The 26,171-nt window shown below is 61.2% G+C and overlaps 3 protein-coding genes across 13 annotated transcripts in view; 1 reads left to right on the forward strand and 2 right to left on the reverse strand.

Moving 5' to 3' along the window:
• Positions 1-1,499, forward strand: part of PRC1 (protein regulator of cytokinesis 1) — a 21,635-nt gene extending 20,136 nt beyond the window's left edge. For 5 of the 7 annotated variants that reach the window (XM_062206264.1, XM_062206261.1, XM_062206263.1 and 2 more), the window contains one exon: positions 240-1,499. In XM_062206264.1, the coding sequence (XP_062062248.1) occupies positions 240-311 (72 nt within the window). In that variant the 3' untranslated portion in view covers positions 312-1,499. The remainder of the gene's footprint in view (positions 1-239) is intronic. The other 2 variants (XM_062206269.1, XM_062206267.1) reach the window with 1 other exon arrangement.
• Positions 1-9,932, reverse strand: part of RCCD1 (RCC1 domain containing 1) — a 22,885-nt gene extending 12,953 nt beyond the window's left edge. Inside the window, exons 1-8 of one of the 5 annotated variants that reach the window (XM_062206271.1) lie at positions 9,707-9,932; positions 9,140-9,354; positions 8,655-9,048; positions 8,428-8,549; positions 7,605-7,703; positions 7,100-7,270; positions 6,334-6,363; positions 1,562-4,785 (exon numbers count right to left, since the gene is read on the reverse strand). In XM_062206271.1, coding sequence (XP_062062255.1) covers positions 4,649-4,785; positions 6,334-6,363; positions 7,100-7,270; positions 7,605-7,703; positions 8,428-8,549; positions 8,655-9,048; positions 9,140-9,305 — 1,119 coding nt within the window. In that variant the 5' untranslated portion in view covers positions 9,306-9,354; positions 9,707-9,932 and the 3' untranslated portion in view covers positions 1,562-4,648. Of the gene's footprint in view, positions 1-1,561; positions 6,664-7,099; positions 7,271-7,604; positions 7,704-8,427; positions 8,550-8,654; positions 9,049-9,139; positions 9,355-9,706 lie in introns of those variants that run through there. The other 4 variants (XM_062206270.1, XR_009867324.1, XM_062206273.1 and 1 more) reach the window with 4 other exon arrangements.
• Positions 9,933-10,936: 1,004 nt separating this feature from the next.
• On the reverse strand, positions 10,937-25,949 carry UNC45A (unc-45 myosin chaperone A). The gene is made up of 20 exons (XM_062206274.1): positions 25,845-25,949; positions 25,464-25,625; positions 25,285-25,321; positions 24,826-25,001; positions 21,513-21,605; positions 20,906-21,073; positions 19,387-19,555; positions 18,936-19,106; positions 17,318-17,489; positions 16,149-16,449; positions 15,551-15,645; positions 15,177-15,318; positions 14,771-14,911; positions 14,489-14,616; positions 14,287-14,353; positions 13,772-13,885; positions 13,424-13,539; positions 11,999-12,116; positions 11,728-11,883; positions 10,937-11,570 (listed from the first exon to the last, which is right to left on the reverse strand). The coding sequence occupies exons 1-20, from the start codon at positions 25,848-25,850 to the stop codon at positions 11,313-11,315; spliced, it is 2,790 nt and encodes a 929-aa protein (XP_062062258.1). The 5' UTR covers positions 25,851-25,949; the 3' UTR covers positions 10,937-11,312.
• Between the last annotated feature and the right edge of the window lie 222 nt (positions 25,950-26,171).

Here is a 26,171-nt window from a genome sequence, read left to right on the forward strand (position 1 = left end):
CCGGCCGCAGGGCTCGCCGGCTGCAGGAACAGCTCCGGGACGCACCAGGGCTTTCTCTTCAGTGAGGCGTAACCGTGGGCCGGCCGCGGGCACGGGCTTGCGTGCGCGTTCCCGCGCTGGGCCTGTGACAGGCAGAGGGGAGCCTGGCCTCCCCGGCACTGTCCTTGGGGTCCTCTGCTTAGAGGGAGGGGCAGCAGGACAGGGCGGTGCTGCCACTAACGATGTTTGTCCTCCAACAGCGAGAACTTTCAAAGGCTTCCATGTCTGATGCCACGTCTCGAATCCTTAACTCCACCAACATCCAGTCGTGAGGCCTCCGGCAGTCGCCAGGCTGTGGCTTCCTGTGCCGACACAGAACCGAATTAGACGGGGGCTTTGATTTTCCTTCAGCATAGGCGTGCTTGAACCCTGGACGTCCCTGGGCCCACCTCACAGACGTGGGCAGCGTGCCCAGCCAAAGTCCAGCGTAGGCTTAGTGCGGGTCCTTAGAGGCTGGGCTTGGTTTTTATTCGAGATACATTAAAACGTTGTTTCTAGCAGTAAGCGCAGATATTGTCACGGGGACCTGATCGCTCCACCCCATAATTCCACTCGCTTAAGCATGGCCACGGCTTGTTTTATTTCACGTTGTGCTAACTCTATCCAACCGTGGAGGGTGGACAGGAAGTGACTTCCTCATAGGAGCACCCTCGGCTCGGGGTGCTGGGGTCATGCTGCGGCTGTGCCAGCTCTGCTGTTCCCACAGTGGCCCGTCTGCAGCCGCCAGCGACCCGCGGGGACAGGAGGCGGCGGCTCCCTTGTCGAGCTGCGTGTGGCTGTGGTTCATAGTGCAATGCCCTTTGTGGGTGTGTGTGTGTGTCCATGTGTGACAACACAGGTCTGTGTGAACTCTGTCTCCTCAGAGGTTTTCTCTGGTCTAGTCGCCCATCCCTGTGCCCACTGTGGCTCAGTCCTCTGTCCCCTGTGCTGCCAGCCCGGTGGGAGGCTCTGGGATTTTGCACACGTCACTACTGGGAGTCATTCCTGCTCTGGGCCATCCGTGCCGAGGCTCCGCCTCCCGTGTCCATCACTACTGTTCTTCCCAAAGCACTATTATTTATTCCTGTCTGCCTGCACCGTACTGCTGTCAGCACATTAAATGGCTCTCAAAAGCTCACCTGTGTCGGCCATGCTGTTTAGTCACGTGTACGTATGTCCTGTTTTTATTATCCTGGAAGTGTGCACTCTAAAGCTACATCAGGGCAGGTGTCTGGTTAAGAAGCCGGTCTTAAAGACGCCGGTGTCCCACACGGGAGTAGCCAGGGCCCGGCCCCGCCAGCACCCTGCTAACGCAGACCCCGGGAGGCGCTGGTGATGGCTCCAGTGATTCGGGTTCCTGCCACCCACGGGGGAGACGTGGAATTTGTTCCTGACTTCAGCCCAGCCCAGCTATTGTGGGCATTTGGGGAAAAAACACAGATTGGAAGTTCTCTTGTCAAATAAATCTTTTTCTTTAAAAAGTTACTGTAGTGCTTGTTTTCACTTTTCCCACGTCAATTGGTGGGTTTGGCCTGAGGAAAACAGAGTAGACTAACAGGACATAATGATTTCTATACTTCTTGTGTGGTTCTAAATCTTAAGTGCATCTCATTTCTCTAAAGACATTGTTTGCTAAAAGTCCATCGGGGTAGAGGACCCCCCCGCAGGGGAGCCAGCAGCACAGGGCAGGGACCGAGCAGAGCCGTCACCCCTCCGGGTCTCCTCCCTCCTCTCGCCCCCGTTTGCAGCCACTGAGCTCCGTCGCTGTAGAGGGGTTTGTATGTTCAGGTCGATGTCAGCAGACTTAACAGGGATGAGCTGTTGTACCCACGGCTGATGGTTGTGTTGCTGCGTGGCTGTGCACGGGGCGGAGTTCCTGCTGGAGGCTGGGTCACAGTGGGCGTTTCCAGGTTTCAGCGGGAAGAACAGGGAAGCTGCAGGAATCGGTCACATCCCAGTCTTTGCGTGGATGTGGACTGAGTAAACGCCTAAGTGGGATGGCTGGGTTACATCTATGGCAGGTGTGTATTTAGCTTAAGAACTGCCTAACTTTTCCAGGGCTGTTTTAGCATTTTACCATTCCCACCAGGAAGGAGGGCTGTCCCCAGTCCCACCATCCCCAGGTCTGTGTGGCCAGTCTAACTAGCCGCTTGGCGGGAGGAAGTGGCGTCCCGCGGCCGAGTGTGCCTGTCTGCGGTGAATGGTGATGCCCTTCCACGTCCCGTCGGCCAGCTCAGCTCTGGTGCCCTGCCTCATCACCATCTTCGCCCATTTTAAAAACAGTCATCTGCTCTTACTGTTGGGTGTTTCTGTTGTCCTTTTTAAGATCTGAGGCAGGGCAAGCTCCTCCCTAAATGCCCACAGCAGCCCTGAGCCAGGAGCTGGGGACCCCCGCTCACCTGAGCCATCACTGCTGCCTCCCAGGGCCTGCATCACCGGGAAGCTGCAGTCGGGAACAGAGCCGGCCCCAAACGCAGACTCTGGTGTGGGACATAGGCGTCTCAAACACCATCTCAGCCTCTGTGCCAAAGCCTCCTCCGCCTTTAACGTTACTGTTGCATCTTGAGAGCTCTCTGGGTGGTCTGGAATCAGCCCTGTATCAGATACACGGCTCGCAGAGCTGTCCGCCCAGTGCTTCTCGCTTCCTCTTTTGGAGAGTGGGGTTTAATTTTGATGAAGTTCACTTCTTTGGATTGTGCTTTTGTTTTAGCTACAAAACCTTTGCCTAACCCAAGAGCATGACGGTTTTTTCCTGGGAGTTTAAAGTTCTATGTTCACATTTACATGTATGATCCAGGTCTGCATGTACCAGGTAGAGCATCAAGTCCATCCTTTTAGCATAGGCGTCCAGTTCTCATGAGAAGGGCGGAGCTGTGCAGCCGTGCAGGGAGGGGGTGGGGGAGCCGAGCACCGGCCTGGCCTCTGTGAGGAAAGTGGCCAGCGAGAGGGACTGCGTGCCCCTCGCACACAGTGAATCCCGGACAGAAGGAAGCAGCAGTCGGGCATCCGATCGTTCACAGTGGGCGCTCTCGTCCCAGTTGTCTGTCCTGGCACCACATGCTGTCCTGATCCCAGACTGCAGCCGGCTGGTGGTGGCCTCCCGCTTTGTGGTCACTACAAGAATGTCACCGTGGAGGGCCCCCCCACCCCATCACGGCTCCCTGCATCCTGCCGGCTCACAGAAGGCCAGTCTCTCCAGGTTTTGGCTCGGAAGTTACCTCGGCTGCTCAGGTCCTTTGTGTGGCTGGATTTTTGGACCAGCTGTCGGTGACTACGGCGTCCTGCTCGGATTCTGAATAAGCGTGCACTGGCCCTCGTCAGCTTGGGGGCTGCTCCCGGGTTAGCTTTTCTCGACTTCAGCAGTGCTCTGCAGGTCCCTGGGACACATCTTGCTACGTGGATCTTGAGTCTGGAATTGTTAGTTACGGTGTCCAGTGACTGGCTGCCCGCCTGCAGAGAAACATCTGTACTGTGTACTGATTCTGTATGCTGCACTCTCGCTAGGCTGACATTAAAAGGAAATGAAAGCAACAATTCTCCCAGCCTATAGCCGGCCCGTGCCAGGACGCGCGCTCCCTCAGCCCTCACCGCGCAGCCAAGGGGAGGTTGTGCTCCCCCGGGCCTTCCTGAGCGCGGCTGCAGCCTGGGTGCCCCGGCCCGAGCACTTTGGGACGCCTCCTGCCCGGCTCTCCGCTGCCTCCGCTCCAGGCTCTCAGGCAGAGTCTCGCTCACTGCAGACACTGCAGAGTCCGCAGTGACCCGGCCTAGATGCCTGGCGACGCCTTCCTCGGGAGGGCAGGACGCACGCCTGCCACTGCTCTCCAAAAGGCCTGTGCCGTGCCCTCTGGTGCCTGCTGGTGCACCCCGCGTGCAAGCTGTGGTTCTCCGGCCCAGCCGCCTGGGTGTGGGACTGCAAAGGCCACGGCGCTGGGGCCACAGAGAAGCAACTGCTTTATGCCAGCCTCCCTGGTGCTCGTCAGTCTTTTCTTCTTTGATTTATTTGACAGGCAGAGTTACAGAGAGGGAGAAGCAGAGAGAGGTCTTCCATCCACTGGCGCACTCCCTACATGGACACATGGCCAGAGCTGGGCTGATCAGGAGCCAGGAGCTTCTTCTGGGTCTCCCACGTGGATGCCGGGGCCCAAGCACTTGGGCCATCTTCAGCTGCTTTCCCAGGTGTATTAGCAGGGAGCGGGATCGGAAGAGGAGCAGCCGGGTCTCGAGCCCGCTCCCATGTGGGATGCTGGTATTGTAGGAAGCAGTTCTACCTGCCATGCCACAGCACCGGCCCCGGCTGTCAGTCTGGAACTCGCTTTAGACCTCTGTAAAGGCTGCTTCCGGTGGGACTGCCAGCTAGTGAGTTGCTTCTGTGGAGAGATGGCTTCCCGGCTCCACCATTTCAGCAACACCCCCCCTTCCGTCCGCTTATGCACCTAAGGACAGCCGCCAGACACGCAGAGCAGCACTGGTACGAGGGAGCAGAAACGGAGATCCACAGGTCAGCCGGACACTTAGCATTCCTCTCCTAACAACCGACACAAGCAGGCGGAACAGTCCGAACGCGAGAAGACCCGGCGAGCGTCTAGCCGAGTGGTTACCACGCTGCTGGCGGAGACGCTCACATTCCACGTCAGAGCGCCGGGGTTCCGTGCCCGCCGCTGGACACCGACTCTGGCCTCCTGCAGGTGCCGATGTGGGAGCAGTGGCGAGGCTGCCAGCCACCCTGTGGGGGGCTTGGATGGTGTCCCCAGCCTGAGGTTTGAACATCTGGGAGTGAAACAGCAGAGGGGAGCTCTCTGTCTCTACGATAAATTTTAAAAACTGTACAACTGGGGCCAGCGCTGTGGCACAGCGGGTTAAAGCTGCTGCCTGCGGTGCTGGCATCGGTTTGAGTCCCGGCTGCTCCAGCTCTCTGCTATGGCCTGGGAAAGCGGTAGAAGGTGGCCCAAGTATTTGAGTCCCTGAACCCACGTGCTCCACACCCACACCCCTTATTGGAGCACCTGGCTTTGAGTCCTGGCTCCGTTCTCGATTCCAAGTTTCCTGCTACTGTGTATTCTGGGACGCAGTGGGTGAGGGCTCCACTGATCATGTTCCTGGCTCCTGGCTTTGGCCTGGCTCACCTGAGCTGTCGTGCGGTTGTTGCGGGTGAACCGGTGGGTGAACAATCTCTTTCACGTCCATAAAATAAATCGAGATTTAAGGAAGTAAATAAACTCAGTGCTCATCCACGTGGTGTGTGGGTCACAGCAAAGCCCACACTACTTGTGGGCGTATACAACTGTCCTGCAGTGAAAGGTGCCTTGGGACCTCCGAGTTCCACCCTCGGTGTTCTGCATCAGAACCCGTGCACACGTGCCAGGCACAGGTGCCCGTGTGGCACCGCCACAGCCAGAAACCAGAGACCACACACGTGACCGTCAACAAAGGAACTCGCAGCCTGGGCTCCACTCACACAGAGGAATCCCGTAGGGCCCCAAAACGAACACTGGCCTCGGGCAGCACTTGACAGGTGTCTGTCAGGCGCAGACAAGTGAAGGCCCCGCCTCTAAGGGGAGGGCTCTCATGGGAAGGGGCCAAGGCAGGACCTCTGGGTGCTACCAACGAACTGCCTTCATCCAAATGGGAATTCCACAGGTTTTTAATCTCTAAATATACATTTGTCTTATGTATTTTTCTATATAACTGTGTATACACAGACACAGACACACACACACACACGCACAGGCTCACACAGGTGTATCAGCTCGTCCCTCTCGCCACAGCATACACGTAGGTGTTCCAGGGCCCACAGGTGACAGCCTTTACTTGGAGTTGTTCATTTACAAAATACTCCACACGGCAGGGCCGATCCACGCTGGCGGCGTCCGTGTGGCCCAGCTGTCCGTATTTCCCTGAAGAGAAACGAGGCGCTGGGCCCTACTGCTTCCCTCCTGGCTATGCCCCCGCCGCGACTCCAGGGCACCCCCGGGCCCCAGAGCCTCAGGGAGGAGGCTCCGTGGGGCTCCCTTGCCACTGAGCCAGGGTGCTTCTCTTCACTCCTCGGCCTGGGGCCAGGACAGCAGCACACTTGCTGAATGCTGGCCTTGCAGAACCACAGGCGGGTAGGCGCCATGGCACTGCCTCTTTTCTCTCCTGCCCGATCTCCGACCTCCCGAGTGTGCCTGGATCTGTCCCAAGCCCAGGGAGGGGGCTCCTGGCTCTTCAGGCCCCATCCTCCCAAGCAGCTGACTCCCGCCGCCCCGTCTGCCTGGCTGTGTCACCTGTGCGGCCCTCCCAGCTCTTCCCTCTCCCAGAAACCAACCCGTCACTTACCCCAGCCCCAGGTGTAGAGCTCGCCCGTTCCTGCAACGAAGGGACAGAAGCGGCTGTCACCTGTCACTACTGCTCGGTGACAGGGCGCCGTCTCGCCTGGCCTGGCACACGCCAGCGCCCGCACAGGCGGTCAGCACGTCTCTGCGGGGTGGAGCAGCACAGTTTGCCTTTGTGACCACAGCGGGTGTGGCCAACAGACCCAGACGACAAGCTCATGCCTTCCCGTGCGCCGACGGCTTGGCCTGTCTCACGCTGGCTGAGTCTGGGGGCTCTCAGGGGCTGGACGGGGCGGGCCACGGTGTGGAGAGGCTGGTGGGACCGTGCCTCTGCCTGCGTGCAAAGGATGGAGAACATAAGTCTCCTTCCAGAAGGACCTTCTGGGCCTGGGATTCCGGGAGCGCCTGGGGGAACCGGGGGCTCGGCTGCTGAGGGAGGCACGGCTCGCTGGGGATGGTTCTCAATGTCTCGTGAGGCTTCCTGTGTGCAAATGTGATTCCCCTTGTGAGGTGAGAAGGGGTGAGACTTAACCCAAGTACGGGGCTCCGGGTGGAGCAGAGGGAGAGACAGACAGACACGTGTGCTATCTCCGTGCCACACAGAGCTCTGCCACAGGAGGCCATGACCTTGCATTTCAGAACCAGGAGCTGAAACAAACCTCTTCCATAGGAAGTTTAGCCCGCTGCAGGGACTTCCCTGTGCCAACAGAACAGGCCACGGGGCCGCCGCTCCCGAAGGGGTCCCGCCCCGCCCCGCCCCGCCCACTCACGTGTCACCACGGCCGTGTGCCGGGACCCACAGCTGGCCTTGACCGCCTCTGCCCCCAGCGGGAGATCCAACAAGGCTGGGAAGGGCTGCACGGCTATGAAGGCCACGGGGGCTCCGTCCTCACCCGCGGCTGCTCTCCCCGTTTCGCGGCCATCTTCCTGCGGGCCGGTGGCTGTGCGAGGATTGTAACCACGACCGTTAGCTCTCTATCCACAGATTCATCCCCCCAAAATGGTCCTAAAAGCTGAGGCTGAGATAGGGGGAAGCTGAGAGTCAGAAACTCCAGCTGAGTCTTCCATGTGGGTGCAGGGGCACAAGGACGTGGGCCGTCTTCCACTGCCTTCCCAGGCACATTAGCAGGGAGCTGGATCAGAAGCGGAGCAGCCGGGACTGGCATTCACACGGGAGGTGGAAGCCACAGGCAGTGGCTTAGCCCGTGGCGCCACAGCGCTGGCCCTTACCGCTCCTGCTCAGCGCTCTCAGGCCCCGAAGCGAGGTGGCCTCACCTTTCCCCACGACGGCCTTTCTGTCCTCTGCCAGGCTCCGGGCGGGCAGGGCCAGCTGCCCTGATTCATTCCAGCCCCACACATAAATATCCCCAGCCTCTGAAAGACACCAAGGGGACCCGCGGAGCTGTGGACCCCGCTCCATCCACCCGAGCTCCCCTGCCCCTCCCAAGGCAAGGCCCAAGGTCATGGGGACAGGGTGAGGATCTGGAGCCAGGAGTCTAATTTGATGCGTTTATGTTTCAGTCTCTGCACCACACTTAAGGCCTCAAACTCCTTCTGTTTGCAGCTCTCTGCTCCCCCTCCTCCCGCCCAGGGGTCCCAGAGTCTGGCTGCCAACCTAGGCCCACACTTAGAGTAAGGGGGCGGGGAAGGCACTGGCCTCATTAAAGCTCCAGGTGACCTAAGTCCGAAGTCCTGGGCCTGGACAAAGACCATGTGCTCCCAGCCCCATCCTCTCCGTGTGGGCTCCAAGAACCTGGGACACAGCTGCGCAGGAACCACTGGGGGGGGGGGGCTCCTAGCCAAAGTGGACCTCCTCATTCTGGCCCCACCTCTCCCTGCTCTGCGGAGGGAGTACCTGTGCTTGACTGAGCCGGCTCTGGCTGGTGGCAGACTGAGGGGGGTGCAGGCAGAGCAGGTGGGAGCGGGTGCCGGGGGAGCCAGAGGCAGAGGGGTTGGACTGGGGAGGCATTTATAGGGGTCATAAATGAGCAGATGCTCGTTTGGAAGAAGGCTTGGCCAGACCAGCCCCCAAGCTGGAAGAGGAGGAGGAAGGTTTAGACAAGACCCCGGCTTGTTGGAGAGGCTCTAGGTCACTCACCACTCACACACACGGAGTGCCAGCCCCCCGCGGCCACCTCGGCCATCCGCAGGCCCTGCAACGCCTCCAGCGGCCGTGGCTCCAGCTCGGCCTCCAGAGCCCCGTGGCCCAGCTGTCCGTGCCTGAGCCAGGGAGACGGACCCCTGTCAGCTGCAGAAACACAGGGGACTCCCTCCACCACGTCTCCCCATCCCACTCCGGCCTCCACCTGGCCACGCCCCACTCACCTGCCAGCGCCCCAGGAGAACACCTGGCCCCCGGCGGCCAGCAGTAAGGCGTGCTCCGCGCCCAGCTCCAGCCTGCGCGCCCGCAGCTCCGGGGCCAGAAGTCTATAAAGCGGAGGCCGCGGGCTCACGTAGGCGCGGGCGCAGGGCAGCAGGGGCAGCGGTCCGGCCCGGGCCTCGCCGCCGCGCGTCCCATCTTCTCCCTCGGGCTCCGGCGGCACCTTCTGGGCCCAGAGGGGCTCCCCGCGCAGCGCCGACTCAGGTGCCCAGGCCTGCAGCTCGGCTTCGGGTCCCGGCCCGCCGCACAGCACCGCGACGAGCCCCTCTGCAGCCCACGCGGCCCTGCAGCCGCCCGCCGCACCGCTCACGGAGCCCGACAGCTCCACGCGGCCTCCACCTGCGGGGCGGAGAGCGGCCGGGATGAGGGACCGAGCACCCGGGGCCGGGACGAGGGTGAGGGGCGTTCTGGGGAGCCGCGGGGCGCTCACGGGTCACGACGGCCGTGTAGCTCCAGGCGGCGCTCACGCAGCAGACGTCGGCGCCCGCCCGCAGCGGCTCCGGGCTGTGCACCTGCCGCCCGCGCCCGCAGCCCAGCGCCTGTCCGAAGCCGCAGAAACCGAAGCCGAACCAGGCCCCTGGCCGCTCCTCGGCCATGTCCGGCAGCGCCCTGGCGGGACACGCAGTCTCCGGCCTTCCGGGGGATCTGTGAAATGGGGGAGACCTGACCTGCTCACCCCGCCGAGGCTTGGGGCGCATGGCCCGGGCGGCTTCCCCACGACGGCCGCCTGCCGCCCCGGGGCACCTGCCTTGTCCCCGCCCGCGATCCGGGGGCTGGAGTCGCCCCCGCTCCGTGCTCCCCGCCGGGCAGGGCCGTGACTGTCGCCGACCCACGCGGCCGCACGGCGAGCACGCACACGGGCTGGCGCTGACTGCGGCGGCGCCGCTGCTCGGGCCTGGCGGGCTCGCTACGACCTTCGCGGCCACTCCTAGCGCCCACAGCTCCCGGCGGCCCCTGACCCCTCCCGTGTCCACTCCCACGCACGCGGGCCGCTGACCTGCACCGTGGCCCCGCGCCCTGCGCCGCCTCAGGCAAGGCTTCCTGGAGGAGACAGCCAGGCGCAGGGGCCGGCGCCAGGTGCAACCAGATTCAAGAGCCGCGCGCCGGGAGAGCCGGCCATTGGCGGCGGCAGCCTGCCCGGGCCAATCGCTGGCGGGCGCGGTGACGCGCTGGAGGGAACCGGCCCTCGGCCGCGGGCGGACCGCTGCAGGCTGCCCCGTGAAGGGCGGCGATCCCCCAGCAGACGTGGCCCTGCCCCCGGAGGCGTCCGCCGAGCTCGCAGTGGAGCGCCGAGGTATTTAAGCAAAACCCAGGACGGCTCCATGACCCCTCCTCTCAGCCCAGCCCGCGACAGCGCCCAATGCGCAGGCGCCTCGGGGCTCTCCTCGCCCACTGATTGGCTCAGAGCCTCTCAATTACCTCTGCTGAACCAATGAGCTCCAAACCTGGCTTAGCCCTCAGAGCGGAAACAGACTCCCGGATGGCCCGCCCAGGCCGTTCCTCCAACCAGGGCGCGCTGTGGGCGGGGCCGGACCTTCCTGGGCACACGCCCGTGCCGGACCCACCTTGTAGGTTTCCAAAAATTCACAGTGTTTGGAAGTCTGGACCCGGCCTTAGCCCTTGACCCTCAATAGGACTAAGGGGCCAAGCCTAGGTCGGAGCCCCGGCTCCAGGTTGCTGCGGGTGCAGGGTCTGGGTTCTGTCACCCCCACGGGAGACCCGGATCGCTTCTGGCTCCTGACACCTGCCAGGCTGTGCGGGGCACTGGGGGAATGAACCGGTGGATGGGAGTTGTGTCTGCCTCACTCCAAAAAAAATTAATTTTTTAAAGATTTATCTATTTGAAAAGGCAGAGTTAGAGAGCGAGCTTCCAGCCACTGGTTCACACCCCCACATGGCCACAACGCCTAGGGCCTGGCCAGGCCGAAGCCAGGAGCCACCAAGTCTCCCACGTGGATGACAGGGGCGAGCGAACACTCTATCTTATGTTGCTTTCCCAGGCACAGGGAGCTGGATCCGAAGTGGAGCAGCTGGGACTTGAACCGGCGCCCATATGGGATGCCCCAGGCAGTGGCTTTACCAGCTATGCCACAATGCTGGCCCCAATATTTTTTAAAAAAACACCACTCAGTGGGCCCTGGGGTGGAGAATCCCTTGTATCTCTTCCATAGAGGTGGCCCTGCTGCTACACTCACCCAGGGTTCAGCCTGGGACCCCCACCCACAGCGCCCTCCCTGCTCAGGAACGGGGCACACATCTGAGCTCCACACACGTTTATTAGAGGGCTGGGCAGGCTTGCTGGCTGGCCAAGGTGTCGCTCACAGCTGGTGAGGCTGCCTTCGCCCCAGCAGTCAGGGCTGAGCCGGGAGTGCTGTGCCCACCCCAGCTGTCTGCAGTGGTACAGAGGGCCCTGAGTGAGGCGGGGGCAGTGCGGGCAGAGCAGGGCTGGGTGACAAACGTGGCTCTGATGCAGAGCAGAGGACGTGAGTGGGGAGGGGCAGGAGCGCCTGCAGCCCAGGGCCCTGCCGGCCAAAGCCGCTTCAGTCCTTGCTCCCTGTGCTGCAACAGGTAGCGTGCGCGAGAGCGCCGGGCGCGGGCAGGCCTCACTCCCCACCCTGGCTGGGCTGGATAAGCCCGTACTCCACTGCTTTCCCCAGGCAGGCTGCCGCGGCCCTCGTCACCGGGCCCTCCTCGCCCTTGGCCAGCACCAACAGGATCTCCAGCACCTCGCTCTCGATCAGAGTGCTGGCCACCTCCCTGGAGGCCTCCACCATGTTCAGCACCACCACGGCGCCCCGGTGCTGCAGCTCCTGACTGCTGCTCAGCAGCAGGGCCTGCAGGATCTCCAGCCAGTGTGTGGTCTGCGGGAAAGAGGGCAGGTGTGACCACCAAGCGGGCAACGGGCTCTAGGCGCAACCACGGCAGGGACCGCCCCCCCACAGCCTAGGACCTGCCCCCGCCCCCACAACTGCCACGGTGCAGGAAGTCCCGCCCCCACCTCCCCAGAGCGGCACTGACCACTTGGGGGATGCGGCTGCAGAGCGAGGGCCGCAGGGAGGTGAGCATGGCCAGGCCGCCGGCCGCCGCCCTCCGAAGCAGCTCGTCTTCCTCTCCGCTGTACAGCACCAGCAGCTTTAGCCGGTCATTGCCCGGGGCTTCAAAGAGGTCCTGCACCTGCGGCCGGATGAGGGGAGCAGACCAGGTCAGCAGGGTGCAGAGCCCAGACCCGGCACAGGTGCCTCCACCCCGCCCCCCGCCAGCCTGCGGTGGCCCCTGGGCCCCACCACACCTCCTTGCTCATGGCCAGGTTACACATGCACTCCGTGGCTGCCCGGCGGATCATCTCATGCTCCTCAAACATGTAGCCCTCGATCATGGGCACAGCCTTCTCCTTCAGGATCTTCTGCCTGTGGGGTGGAGGCGGAGGGGCTGGCGCCATCAGAGCTCCCGCGTCCACCCCGACCCCCTCGCCACATCCCCGTACGACTGAGCCCTGGTGATGGTTTCCCTAGCTGACGTCCCAGGACCCCTCCTTCAGCACCAAGTAGGAACTGCAGTGGTTTTCAGCCTTCCAACCAGGCTCAGGAAAACGCTCAGAACTAGGAGGCAGGCGACCAGGGTAGTGGCGACGGTGAGGCTAATGGCCAACATCTGAGCCCTTATCCTGACCAGCACTACGGTGAGGTGCCAGTGAATCATGACTACAGAGGCACTTCAAAAAGTTCACGGGAAATGGAATTAAAGGATAAGTTTATTGTGGTGCAAAAAAAATTGTGCAACCAATGCCTAGTTTCTCCATAAACACTAGCTTGCAGGGCCAGCGCTGTGGTACAGCAGGTTAAGTCACTGCCTGTGACCCCAGCGTCCCACATAAGCACCGGTTCAAGTCCCAGCTGCTCCACTTCCAATCCAGCTCCCTGCTGGTGGCTTGGGAAGGCAGCAGAAAATGACCCAAGTGCTTGGGTCCCCACCACCCATGGGGGAGAGCTGGATGGGAGTTCCTGGCTCCTGGCTTCAGCTGGCGCAGCCCCAGCTATTATAGCCATTTGGGGAGTGAACCAGCCTCTGGAGAGAAGCTGTCTCTGTAACAGACACTTCCAAATAAATGAATAGATCCTTTTATTACAAAGGGGATACTTCTTCAATAAATAAGTTAAAGCATAATAACTACCATGAACATCTTGAAGATCTCTCATGCATGAATTTCAAATTCTTCTGCACCAAAACAAACTTTCAATTCCATTTTCCGTGAACTTTTTGAAGTGCCCTTGTATTTCGCAAAAGAGAAAACAGGCCAAGTAGTGAGAAATGTGCCACAGGTGCCAATTGGCAACAACAGCTACGATGTTTGTATTGGCCGGGCTCACAGCTGCAGGCCCAGCACCTCCGTACTAGATACGCTGACGTGTGTGTTCACTGAGCTCTCCTCACCACTACTGCGAGCTCGGTACCAGGTCATCCATTCAGGCGGACACGGAGGTAACTCGCTGGAGGCTACACGCCAGGAACTGGCGAAGCCAGGATGTGAACCCGTGGAGTCAGACTCCAGACCCCACGACGCTACCGCCCGAGGCCCTGCTGCCTCCCTTGCCTGTCTCCTGCAGAAGAGGAGGCTCAAGCAGCCAACACGTGTTTTCCAAACTGTAAAGTGCTCTGTGGGGTTTCATCCAAACCCTGAAGCCCAGCCCAGGCCCCACATCCCACGGGGCCTTACCGGAGCCTCTCGCTGATCCCCGCCAGGTTTGTCAGGGCCATGAGTGCCTCGAAGTTCTGCAGACCTGAGCAGTTGAGGTGCAGCAGGGAGACAAGGGGTCGAACCACCTCGTAGATCTGTGATAACACAACCCCGTCTGTCAGGCCCACTGGCCACAGACCCCCCATCCCATCCGGGGGAGTCCACTGTAAGAGTGCAGCTCTCTGAGGCTTCCCTCCCCACTCCAGGGCACAGCAAAGCTGCCACTTCCTGTTGGTCCCCAGGAGGAGCCACAGGTTAGGCCACAGGCCATCAGGGTCCGGTGAGGGGGCACACGAGAGGCCAGGGCCAGGGCAGTTAGACACATACCCGCTCTCCAGGAAAGGTCATCTCCGGGTTGGAGGTGATGGTGAGCTTGGCGAGAGCCTGGGCCGCCTTCGTCTGCCCCACATCAGTGCCTTCCAGGGCCAGCGGGAGCAGCGCCTGTGGGAACGAGACCACGGGTGCCCATCCGCAGGCCAGAGGCAGCCCCGCTGCTCCTCTCTCCCCGCTCAGCCTCTTCGTCCCTGTCTGCAGTCCCCCACGAAGCTCCCGCAGCACCTGCTCAAACACCTACGCAGGCAGACGCGGACAGTGCGGGGTGCTGGGGCCACAGAGGAAGCGAGGCAAGGGGGAAGGAGGGGAGCTCAGGGCCTCAGCAAGAGTGAGGGATGCCGAGGAGCCCGCCTAGCCCTCGGCAAGGCTCAGTCCACAGGAGGTCGCTCCTGCTGGGGTAAATGCTTTTCCATCCCACGTTTAACCGCCCTCTCCGGCACAGCAGCCACTGAGTCACGCTTTAGCCGACGGTGGCCCAGGACCAGGAAGGAGCCCCCAGGCCGGCTTACCTTGCCCCCTCCCTGAGCGACCACAGTGCCTCGGTCCTCCACGTCTTCCACCAGAGCCAGGAAGACCCTGCAGGGGGTGGGCGGGGAGGGTCACCCCCAGGCTCAGCCAAGGCAGGCAGCCTAGGACCTGCTCCCTGGGCGGTCACCAGGCAGCCCAAGGCGTGGGAGCAGGAGAGGTCGGGCTCCCCCGGCGCAGCCTCACCTGGACAGCAGCTCTCTGCAGGAACCGGTCAGCACTGGGCTCTCGGTCTTCACCATGCACGTCATGGCTGACACCACGCCCGCCGCCAGCAGCTTCTTCACGCGGGCCCGCACAAAACTCGGCTTGTCCTGGGGAAGGGGGCAGCTTAGAGAGAGGCCTGGGCTCGCTGGACAGGGAGAGGGAAGCACAGAGCGGAAACAAGGCGCTCTCTGGCTGTGGGAGCCCCAGGAGGAGCAGTCCTGATGGTGGGGAAGCCCCCAGCCCCTCTGGCAGCCGGCTCACCTTCGGGTGCTGCTCAGGCACGTGCTGCTTGGCATACTTGGCCAGCTCCACCATCTTGGGGTCGGGCTCCTCGTAGTCGTAGCTGTTGGTGCAGTTGACCAGGGCTGAGGCTACGGCAAACAGCACGGCCCTCTCCTCAGACTGGCGGGGCAGAGGGGAGTCAGTCGGCTAGGGCGGTGCAGAGCCCACTCTACCCTAGGTTGGACACCAGGAGGGCTCCGGGAACTGCCCCGGCCCCAGGCACTGGGAGCCCACACACTTGACCTCCTGACTCCATCTTTCCACAGAGCAGCCGCCCGGGCCACTGGCGCTTCCTCCCTGGAGTCACAGGAGCCCTTGGCCAAGTCCTGCCAGCTCTGCTCCCGGACAGAGTCCCCAGGGTGACAGCAGGGACCCGTGGAGTTACCTTGCTGAGCTGGAACAGGGCCTTCAGGGCGGCCTCATCCTCCACGCACTCCTCCTTCACGTCAGCGTCGAAGGTGAGGTAGGCCAGGCCCTCCACGGCCCAGCGCCGCGTGCCCGCATCGATCTGGTCATTGCACAGCCACCTGCGGGCAGGCAGGACAGTGCTGGGCCTTCAGAACTGGGGCGGGGAGAGGCGCACACAGGACAATGGGGGAAAGCCAGGGCCAGGGCACCTCATGGATACGGACACAGTCCATGCACCAGGACCCCGGAGGGTCTGCCGGGGGCAGTGAGGCGGCCCCACCCCCAATCCAGCCTCCATCTCTGGGGCCTAGCCGAGCTGTGGGGGAGCCACAGCCACACGGGCCTACTCACTTCCGACACTGCTTGGCCAGCTTGAGGGTGGAGCCTTCGGCAAACTGCTTCATGCTGAAGTCGGTCCCTCCAGCCGAGCCGAGCTTACAGAGTCCCTGGAGGAAGAGGGCAAGACCGGTTGCCAGGCCCAGGGAAGAGGCTGGGCTCTCTCCCTGGCACTCTGCCACTGCTCCTGGGGAGGGGGCCACACACACCAAGCTACCTTCTAGAGCCTCTGGTAGTAAGACCAGCTGCTGGGGTGGCCACAGGGCTGAGCTGGGTCCCAGCCCCTCCCAGTCTACAGGAAGAATTGCAGTTCCTCTCCACACCATCCACAGAAAGTCTTTGCAAAGGAACTAAGCCAAGGCCAAAGCCTCACAGGAGGAAGACACGCGGGGCTCAGTGCCCGTGCAAGGCACACGGCAGCTACAGGCGCACGGCAGCTACAGGCGCACGGCAGCTACAGGCGCACGGAGCCTGCACAGTTCCTGAGCCTCCCGCTCCTGGGGACGGCACATGCCCCTGCAGGCCCAGTCTTGGGCTGAGGCCGCGCCCCGAGACAGAGCGGGCCGGCACCTGGCTGCACCACCCGCCTGCCCGCCCGCCCGCCCCGGCTCACCACCAGGGCCCGGATGCGGATGCTGTCCTTCTCGCCACGCTTGTACAGGTCCTTCAGCAGCGAGACGCCGTTGGCGGTGATGAAGGAGGCCCGCTTGGCCTTGCCAGCTGCGTGGATCAGAGCCTCCACAGCCACCAGCTGCTCCTCCTCCCGCTCAGAGGCACACAGGGCGATCACGCTCTCCATGACGCCGCTCAGCTCCAAGGCCCGGTTGCCGGCGTCACAAGGGCCCTGCAGGAGGCAGGACACCGTCTGGATGGCCCGTAGCTTTCCGGCCAGCCCTTGGCCCTCAAACCAGCTCCTGAGGGACAGGACGACAGCTGTCACACGAAAGCAGGAAAGGGATGCCCCTCCCCTCCCATCCCTCCACGGGGCAGACACACACAGGACTTGGGCAGAGCGGCAAGAAAAGCTGCAAGGGGAGACGGGTGTTTCCACCCTGGCGACCGTCGCCAATCTACCTCTGCTTTCATCTGAGCTGTGCCCGGCGACAGACTCCTGTTCGAGTCCCTTCCTACGCCTATGAAACTGGGGCTGGTGTTGTGGCCCCAGGTAAAGCCGCTGCCTGTGACGTCAACATCCCCCCATACAGGCACTGGTTTGAGCCCTGGCTGCCGCATTTCCAATCCAGCTCTCTGCTATGGCCTGGGAAAGCAGCGGAAGATGGCCCAGGTGCTTGGGCCCCTGCATCCATGTGGGAGACCTGGAGGAAGCTCCCGCCTCCTGGCTTCAGCCTGGCCCAGTCCCGGCCCATCGCCGGCCGTTGCAGCCATTGGAGCAGCAACCCAGTGGATGGAAGCTCTGTCTCTCCCTGTCTTTGCCTTTCAAATCAATCAATCAATCTCAGAAAAGAAGCTGAAGGCGCTCTGGTCACTGTGTAACTGCTCAGTGTCCTGCACAGCTCTGAGCTCCCTAGGGTAAGGACGCCTGAGTGGGAGCAGACACCTCAGTGCCCGGCTCCCGTGTGTGCAGTAAGCGCTCAGGGAGCAGCTCAGCGCCTGATGGCCTGCCGTGTCCTCGCAAAATCCACTAAGAACAAGCCTGGTGGGGCCGCTGTGACGCAGGATGCAGGCTTGGGACGCGTTGTGTGGCCCCTGTGGCCTCCCGAAGGCTGGTCTCTCCCTGCCGTCCCTCCCCTCGGAGCCGGGGCTCTCCCGCGGGAGCCGTACTTGATGTAGTTCTCACAGAGCCGGTGGAAATTCTCCCTCTCGGCGTCACACTTCAGGTCGTCGAAGAGCTTGCTGAGAAGGATGGAGGCGCTCATGCGGCTGTTGGCGGTCACCGTGAGCTCCCCAGGGGGGTCCTGCAGCGAGCCCCCCACCGCCAGAATCTTCTTCAGACCTGCAAAGACAGCCTGTCCAGGCACAGAACACCAGCGCCCACCAGCACAGGAAAAGGGAGGTGGCTTCTGAGGAGACGCGCGGAGAAGCAGCCCCGGCTCCCCCGGATGAGTCACAGTTGGGACGACAGCATCAAGAGCAGCTCAGCAGGACCCACGTGTGGCTTAGCAAGTTAACCCAGTGCCTGCCACACCGGCATCCCACACGAGTCCCAGCCTGAGTCCTGCCTGCTCCACTTCCGATCCAGCTCCCTGCCAACATGCCCGGGAGAGCAGCATGAGACCTGGGTGGAGCTCCAGGCTCCTGGCTTTGGCCCTGCTCAGCCCTGGCCACCGTGGCCATCTGCAGAGTAAATCAGCAGGTGGAAGCTCTCCGTCACTCTGCTGTTCAAATAAATAAAATTAAAATCTTAAATTTTTTTTAAAAAAGAGCAGCTCGAGAATCTATACAGCTGGTCCACTACCTGGGTGGCAGCTGGAGGGTCAGGCAAAGAGCTGGTAAGTGAAGCTGAATGCTGGCCCAGCCCAGGGTGCCCGGTGCCCAGTGCCCTGGGGCTTCCCGGTTGCTCATCTGTGCGACCTCGGATAAGAGGTATCAGGGGCTGGTGTTGTGCCACAGCCAGCAACCCTTCTGAGTGCTGGTTTGAGTCCCGATTGCTCCACTTCTGATCCAGCTCTTGCTAATGCGCCTGGGAAAGCAGCGGAAGATGGCCTATGTCCTTGTGCCCCTGGCTTCAGCCTAGCCCAGCCCCAGCTGTTGCAGCCATTTGGAGGGCAAACCAGATGATGAAAGATTGGTCTCTCTCTCCCTTCCTCTCAAATAAAATTTTTTTAAAAAGATTTATTTATTTGAAAGGCAGAGTTCCAGAGAGAGAGGGAAAAAGAGAGATCTTCCAACCTTTGGTTTACTCCCCAGATGGCCACAATGGCCAGGGCTGGGCAAGGCCAGCAGCCTGGAACTCAACCTGCTTTCCCAGGCACATTAGCAGGGAGCTGGACAGGAAGTGGAGCAGCTCAGACATGAACTGGTGCCTTTATGGGATGCTGGGATCGTAGGTGGTGGCTTAACCTGCTAAGCCACAATACCGTGCCCCAGTAAATCTTCAAAAAAGAAAAATAAAAGGAGAAGAAAAGAATGAACAGAGGGGGACCTAGTACCACTGCTGCAGGGTCACTGGGAAAGAGACGCTGAAGCGCCCTGGGAAGGACCCACAGGTGTGTCCCACAGGTGTGCCCACGCAGGGCCTGTGCCGAGCTCACTTTGTCCGTCTCTGGGGGGAAGAGCAGTGCGAGATGACGTACTAGACCTCAACTAGTGCTTCTCTGACCCCAGAGGTGCAGGGTGAGCGCCCCCGGGATGCACTCGGCTGCAGGCACGTGGCTGGGTTCGGCTGCCACATCCCTCATGTCAGCCACCCAGGCCAGTGTCTGTAAACTGTTTCACCCACCTTGGTCGATGACCCAGAGGGTGAGGCTGTTGTTGGGGTCCTTAGGAGACTTGCGGGGCACCACTTTAATCAGGAGGGTCAGGGCATTGTCCCGGCCTTGGCCAGAGACCCCCTCCTCCGTCAGCAGCTCCAGGAGGTTCCCGATGAGGACTTTGAGCTCCCGGGCGGGATCTGCCAACAAGACGACACCAGTGGGCTCCACAGTGGCCTGGCCCTCTGATCCTCCACCTTCCCCACCACCCCAGGGAGCCACAGGGAAGGGGCATCTGCGTCCAGGCCACGGGCTGAGCTTCTGCCTTCCCCTAAGACACCCTGGCCACTTGGAATCACCGCCCCATATTCCCGAATGACCTGTGGCTACCAGGTCCCAAAGGAACCAGGCCGCCTGGCAGGCAGGCCCCTCCCTCCCAGAACAGCATCACCCAAGGGCCCCAGAGCTGCTCCCACTCACCCACAATGATGGCGCCCTCTTTGCCTCGGAAGCCCTTTTTGATGCCTTCCTTGAGGGCATCAAACATGACCTGCAGCAGGTGGCAGGCGGCCAGGGACACGGCCTGATTGTCCACACCCAGGATGGAGACCACTCGTCGAGTTCCCAGCACGCTCAGGGTTGCCACCGTCTGGGGTGGGAGAGAGGAGGACAGAGGCCTCCGGATGAGGAAGGGCAAGCTCGGAGATCCCTAACCATGAGTCAGAGCTGTGGCCAGACAGTCAGGAGACATCCAGGTGGGAAGACCGGCTCCAAGTGTCTTACGGCATGAGCCAGGGAGCTGCCATGATAATTTTGATGGAGGGGCTGGTGCTGTGGCCTAAGGGTAAAGCCACCGCCTACAGTGCCAGCATCCCACGTGGGCACTGGTTCATATCTCAGCTGCTCCACTTCGAATCCAGCTCTCTGCTATGGCCTAGGAAAGCAGTAGAAGATGGCCCAAGTCCTTGGGCCCCTGCACCGGCGTGGGAGACCTGGAAGAAGCTCCTGGCTCCTGGCTTCAGATCAGCTCAGCTCCAGCTGCTACAGCCAAATGGGGAGTGAACCAGCAGATGGAAGACGACTCTCTCTCTCTCTGCCTTGTCTTCTCTGTGTGTAACTCTTTCAAATAAATAAATAAATCTTTAAAAAAATTTTTGATGGAAAGACTTCCTAAAGGAAACAGTCCTCAGGAGTCCCCCACTCCCTCTGCTCTGCTTGGTGCTGTGGCTCTGAGCAACTGGGAGACACGTCAACCTGACAAAGCCACCGGACAGCAGGCCCACGGACACCCGATCCCTCCCCAGTCCCGCACTGAGGTCTGTCCATGTGGGGATGCAGAATGCTTGAGATGGGCCGGCAAGGCCTCTCCACCCCATTTCTGAGCTGGGCAAACCCAGCATGTCTGCCTGGGCCTGTTCCTTCACACGGTTTTCCCATTCTTAGCAACGGGAGACCCAGAAACACAGCCCAAGCCTGACCTGACAAGCTTTTACTCAACACTTCACGATTAGACTCTGCCCCAGCACCCAGGGGTCAAGTTCCTGCTCTGAGGACGAGGCAGCTTGGGGCACAGACTTCACCACCCTGGCCCAGGAGCGGGACTGGGGACACCACGGGCCACGCTGAGAAGCAGGTCACTGCCCCTGCGGTCAGCATGCTCTGGTGCCGTCACTGACCACATCACCCCTGGGAGGAAGAAATGCAAGCTGGATCTTTGGACTCTGCTGGGCACCACGCTGAAGGAGCCAGTGGCCAGCTACATTCGTGTGAGCAGCTGCAGGAAAGCCTGGGCCACACCTGCACGTGCACGCTGGGCGAGTGTTCGGGGTGCTGTGGGCTGTTTGTTCTTCCTGGCCCTGCTCCATCCCAGTGCATGTTGGTGTATGTGCGCCATTTTAATTTCACCTTTCCAGTCGTAGGCCTCTACTTTCTGATTCTTTTGGAATCAAATGAGGGACAGACTGACAGACGGCTGAAAGGACTGAAGCTGCCCACCTACCCGTGACTGGTGCTCAGAGCAAATGCCAACCAGGGTGCGCAGAGCAGCCAGCATGAGGTCCGTCTCTCCCGTGTCCAGCAGGCGTTGCAAGAGCTGAACCCCATTGCTGCGGAAGATCTTCTCAGCCCCAGCATCCTCCCGGGCCAGCACCACCAGGTTCTGAGACGCCTGTGTCAGAGGATGTGGGTCACAACCACGAAACTGCACGGCCTGGGACAGGGCAGAGCCCCGAGCGCTGGACCTCACTCCTCCCTTAGCAGCTGGGTGGCCTTGGCCATGAATGTAACCTCTCTGGACTTGAGCTTCCTCCACAGGAAGTGGGCAGAGCCTGCCTTCGGGGTTGATGGTTGGAGTAAATGGGGTCCTGAGCCCCCCGCAGAGCCTCACGGGACGTGGCTCAACCACCCCCACCCCCCCAGCTCCTGACACAGGGCCTGGCCGGCAAGGAGCTCCATAAATACCGCACCCTCTCCCTGGCTCTCGCCAAGGGCCCAGGCCCTCAGAGCTCCTGGCCAGGCCCCATGAGCCCAGGTGCAGCAGACCAGGCCGGCAGGAAACAGGAAGCGGACTGTGACGGGCAGCCCCAGCGGGAGTCCGGGGCCCGTACCTTCTGCTTTTTCTCGGTGCCTTTCTCTTCTGGATCCAAGAGTATCTGAAACATCTGCTCCACTTTGGCGTCCGTTGAGGACATGTACCGCACCTGTGATGAAACCATACGCGTGGAAGAAATCACCTCTGGGCCACGGACACTGCGTGTCCCCACTTGTCCGCCATCTCTGGGAGGCCAGTGAGGATGCATGGACTCCCAATAAGCACCTTGGGCCGGAAGAGACTCGCCCAGCAGCTCCTGCTGAGCTCCCCGCGGCTGCTTTCCTTCCCGAGTTACTTCCTGCTTGGGAAGCAACAGCTATGAGGAAACTCGCCCCCAGTGGGGCCATCTTTGTCCTGGCGGCGTGAGCACTGGCATTTACACCTGGTGCAAGGGACTCAGCAGGCTGTGAGGACGTGCTCATGCTCTTTAGCTCCAAAATTACTCAGGAGTTTTCTTTAGAAAATCATCTGAATGGGACTGGTGCTGTGGCGCAGCAGGTAAAGCTGCTGCCTACAGTGCCGGCATCCTGTATGGGCACCGGTTCTAGCCCCAGCTGCTCCACTTCCAATCTAGCTCTCTGCTGTGGCCTAGGAAAGCAGTAGAAGATGGCCCAGGTTCTTGGGCCCCTGCACCCACGTGGGAGACCCGGAGGAAGCTCCTGGCTCCTGGCTTCAGGTCAGTACACTTCTGGCCGTCTGGGACATGAACCAGTGGATGGAAACCCCCCTCCCCCACCTCGGCCTCTCTGTAACTCTGTACTTCAAATAAATTAATTAAAAAAAAAAAATCTGGGCTGGCGCCGTGGCTCAACAGGCTAATCCTCCGCCTTGCGGCGCCGGCACACCGGGTTCTAGTCCCGGTCGGGGCACCGATCCTGTCCCGGTTGCCCCTCTTCCAGGCCAGCTCTCTGCTGTGGCCAGGGAGTGCAGTGGAGGATGGCCCAAGTGCTTGGGCTCTGCACCCCATGGGAGACCAGGATAAGCACCTGGCTCCTGCCATCGGAACAGCGTGGTGCGCCGGCCGCAGCGCGCTACCTCGGCGGCCATTGGAGGGTGAACCAACGGCAAAAGGAAGACCTTTCTCTCTGTCTCTCTCTCACTGTCCACTCTGCCTGTCAAAAATTTAAAAAAAAAAAAAATCTGAAAGGGTGACAGAGTCCTAGGCCTACTGTCCCACTCCTGCCAGGATCCTGGCCGTAGGCAGTGGCACAAGGCCAGCACACCTACCACCTTCCCCTCCGCCTCTCTCATCCATGGCAGACATGACTAATCACTGGTGGTGGATTCCCCTGCTAAACCCGGGCAGTCTGCTTCCTGGTCCTTCTCAACACAGGACTCTAGGCAGCCGCTGCCAATCACACAGCGCTGATATCGAGAGAAAAGCTGTTTGCTTTCCTAGCTCTCGACCTTCAGTACAGTGTTTCCATTATGTTACTTATAACGTGTCAGCACACTTTTTAAGACAGCTTAAACATATATATATACATACATATATACTCCCCCACCCTATCCCTTAATTGAGATGCAAAGAGACACAGGCAGGGAACTCCTAACTCCTGGTGCACTCCCCAAATGCCCACTAGAGGGCGGGGCCAGGCTGACTGGCAGGTCCATGAAGGTACAGGGACCCAATCACTGAGCCATTACTGCTGTCTTCCAGGATGTGCATTAGCAGGAAGCCACAAACAGGAGCGGAGCTGGGTGTGCACCCAAGCACGCCAACAGGGCACGCAGGCATCCCAAGCTGCCTCTTAACGGCTAGGACCAACGCCTGCTTTAAGACCAAAGTAGCTGCTTAACACGGGCTTGGCGGTAGCTCATGGCGATCGTTAGATTCCGTTTCCACCAGCTTTGAAACACGTGTACCACACACGGTTCTTTAATACTGACGGGCAGGCATTTGTCCTCAGCACACCTGGGCCCCTCTCAAGTCCTGGCTCCACTCCCAATTCCAGCTTCCTGCCAGACACTGGTAACCACTCGAATAACTGGCTCACCGCCACCCACGTGGGGGACCTAGACTGGGTCCCCAGCTCCCACTTCAGCCTGGTCTACTCTGGCCGTGGTGGGCACTTGGGGAGAACCAGCAGACAGGAACTCTATCTCTGCCTCTCAAATTTAAAACAGTTAAGGGATGACGCAGGGACTCCACTCAATCCCCTTGCTTCCCCAGAGGTCACAGTGTTACCATCTGATATACCCATCCTTTCCTTTGGATGCCCACGCCCCAGGGTAAAGCAGTTTTCGGTGTGGGGGATCGTTTTAACACCCTGTGTGCTACTGGGCAGTCTTTCCTCATTGGACGGCTTCTCCATTGCCACCGATCCGCCTGTTCTGAGTAACCACAACACGGGAGTCTGTAGTGACGACATCACCCTGGTATTTAGCCATTCCCCTCCTGCCAGGCATTTAGGCGAGTTCCAAGTTTTCCTTACTAGAAACGAGGCTACAATAAACACACGGGTACAAACTCGTGCACACAGGCAAGGCCTCTCTAGGGCAGGGGTGGGGAACGTCCAGTGTCTGGGCCATATAAGGCTGCAAAATCATTTGTTCTGGCCAAGGCAACCACAGAAGGGACTCAAAATTCTGCAAACCTACAGCAGGCTGCTATGTAAGTCCATCATTCTGTATGGCCCACAAATGATGGTAGACGGATCCAAATGGCCCTTGGCAAACAAAAGGTTCCCTCGCCCCTGCTCCAGGGGAAACAGCAAGAAGTAAAGACATTGGGGTAGGGGTTTGTGGTGGGCAGGTGAAGCTGCAGCTTAGACACCCACATCCATATCAGAGTGCCTGGTCTGTCTTGTCTAGTCGCTTCCAATCCAGCTTCCTGCTAACGCTCACGCCTGGGAAAGCAGTGGCAGACAGCCCAAGTGCTTGGGTCCCTGAACTCCCGTGGGAGACCTGGCTGGAGTTCAGGGCTCCTGGCTTCAGCCTGGCCCAACCCCAGCTGTTGCGGGCATTTAGGGAGTGAACCAGCAGATGGAAGCGTTCTCTCTCCACCTCTCCCCTTCTCTGTCACTCTGCCTTTCAAATAAATAAGTAAATAAAACTTACCAAAAGAGGGGGGGGGGGGTAAATATACTAGATCACAGGATACGATCATTTAAAACTTCCAGACAATGTACCAATTTCCACCCCCGCCAGCAGTCACACGAGCCCCTGACCCCCCAGTCTCACCACTTAAGCGGTGACAATTACCAGCACCAGGCTGCACCTGTAATTTGCTCTTCGCCGGGCACCATCCTGTACGCCCACGGCCAGGGAGCTGTGCCTACCCTGCACCACCACCCGGCACCACCACTCAGTGCCCAGCTCGCCCATACCTTCTCCTGAACCTGGCCCGCGATGTTCCGCAGGGCCTCCTGGAAGATTCTGTTCTTGGGCTCCAGGCTCACGCATCTCTGCAGGTCCAGCACGGCCTGGTCCAGGCGGCCCAGCTTCTCCAGGGCTTGGCTCCGCCGGTAGAGCGCTTTGATGTCCCCGCCGTCCTTTTCGATGGCTGAGCACAAACAGGAGCTTGTCAGCACCCGAGAGGCCACCATGTCCGGGCGAGACCAGAAGAGAAAGCTCTGGAGGGCCAGAGGAAGGGGTGGGGAGGTGGGAGACAGAGGTGGGGCTCGGTACTTCAGCCTCAGACAAGGTAAAGGTAGCTGTGGAAAAGGACACGCCCCAGCAAGTGCGAAGGGAGGAGGCAGGCGTGCTAGGGGAGGTCACAGCAGCAGACGGGTGGTGATGCAGTGGCCCCAGGATTGTCGCCCATGTCACAGCTGGTGCTCGCCTACCTTTCGATGCCTCGGCCTCGGCTTTGTCATAGTCCTCCTGGGAGAGAGCAGGTGCCTGAGCGGAGGGTCCTCCCCTCCCCCGGGACCGGCCACGCGGCAGTCACCCGCGCCCCCACCATCCATCCCGCGGCCCCCCCAGACATGTGACAAAGCGGGGTGGCCAGGCTGGGGCTCCTCACCAGCCTGAGGTGGCAGGCGGCCAGGTTCCGGTGCAGGACGGCCTGGTCCTGCGGCGTCGCGCCCAGACCCAGGGCCTGGGTGTAGGCCGCCAGGGCGCCCTGGTAGTCTCCGCATTTGAACAGCTCGTTGCCCTCCTTCCGCAGCTGCTCCGCCGAGCTGGCCTGTGGGGAGGGGGCGGCGGGCCGAGTCGCGGTGGGCTCGGGGCAGAGGAGGGAGCGCGGCCCGCGGGCGAGCGCCGTGCAGAGCCAGGAACGCGGGAGGCGGTGGCCAGGGTATGGTCAGGGAAGGGGCAAGGGGTGATGGCGCGGAGGTGCGGGAGGCGGCTACGCACCCCGGGACGGCGGGCCGGGGCTCGGGGTGGGGGTGCCTGGACCACTCACAGTCATCGCAGAGCCTGTGTCCCTTCCCCGCGCAGGCGCAGTCTCTGGGGCGGGGGTGGGCCTAGGCTCCGGAAGCCGTGGCGAGAGGCCCCGCCCAGCGCTGTGTCAGAGAAGGGGCGGAGCCACGGAGAGGACGTGCCGGGAGGGGCGGGGCGCTCCGTGCGCAGGCGCAGGCGCAGGCTTCGGTGCGCAGGCGCAGAGAGAGCCCCAGGCGCGCCTCGCGTGTTCACGCGGAGACCCGCAGGGGGCGGGCTGCGGAGGACCGAGAGGGAGGTGCGCGGCGGCCCCGGCGCGGGCTCCGGCCGCGGCAGAAGTGCACCAGGTCTG

Source organism: Lepus europaeus, chromosome 11 (genome assembly GCF_033115175.1).
Source record: "Lepus europaeus isolate LE1 chromosome 11, mLepTim1.pri, whole genome shotgun sequence".
Lineage (NCBI taxonomy): Eukaryota > Metazoa > Chordata > Mammalia > Lagomorpha > Leporidae > Lepus > Lepus europaeus.

Coding starts and splice junctions, on each gene's coding strand:
- UNC45A (XM_062206274.1), bottom strand. Junction 25,322..25,463: donor CCGCCTGCCACCTCAGGCTG/GTGAGGAGCCCC, acceptor GCTCTCTCCCAG/GAGGACTATGACAAAGCCGA. Junction 12,117..13,423: donor GGGATCAGCGAGAGGCTCCG/GTAAGGCCCCGT, acceptor TCCACCCCACAG/GCAGAAGATCCTGAAGGAGA.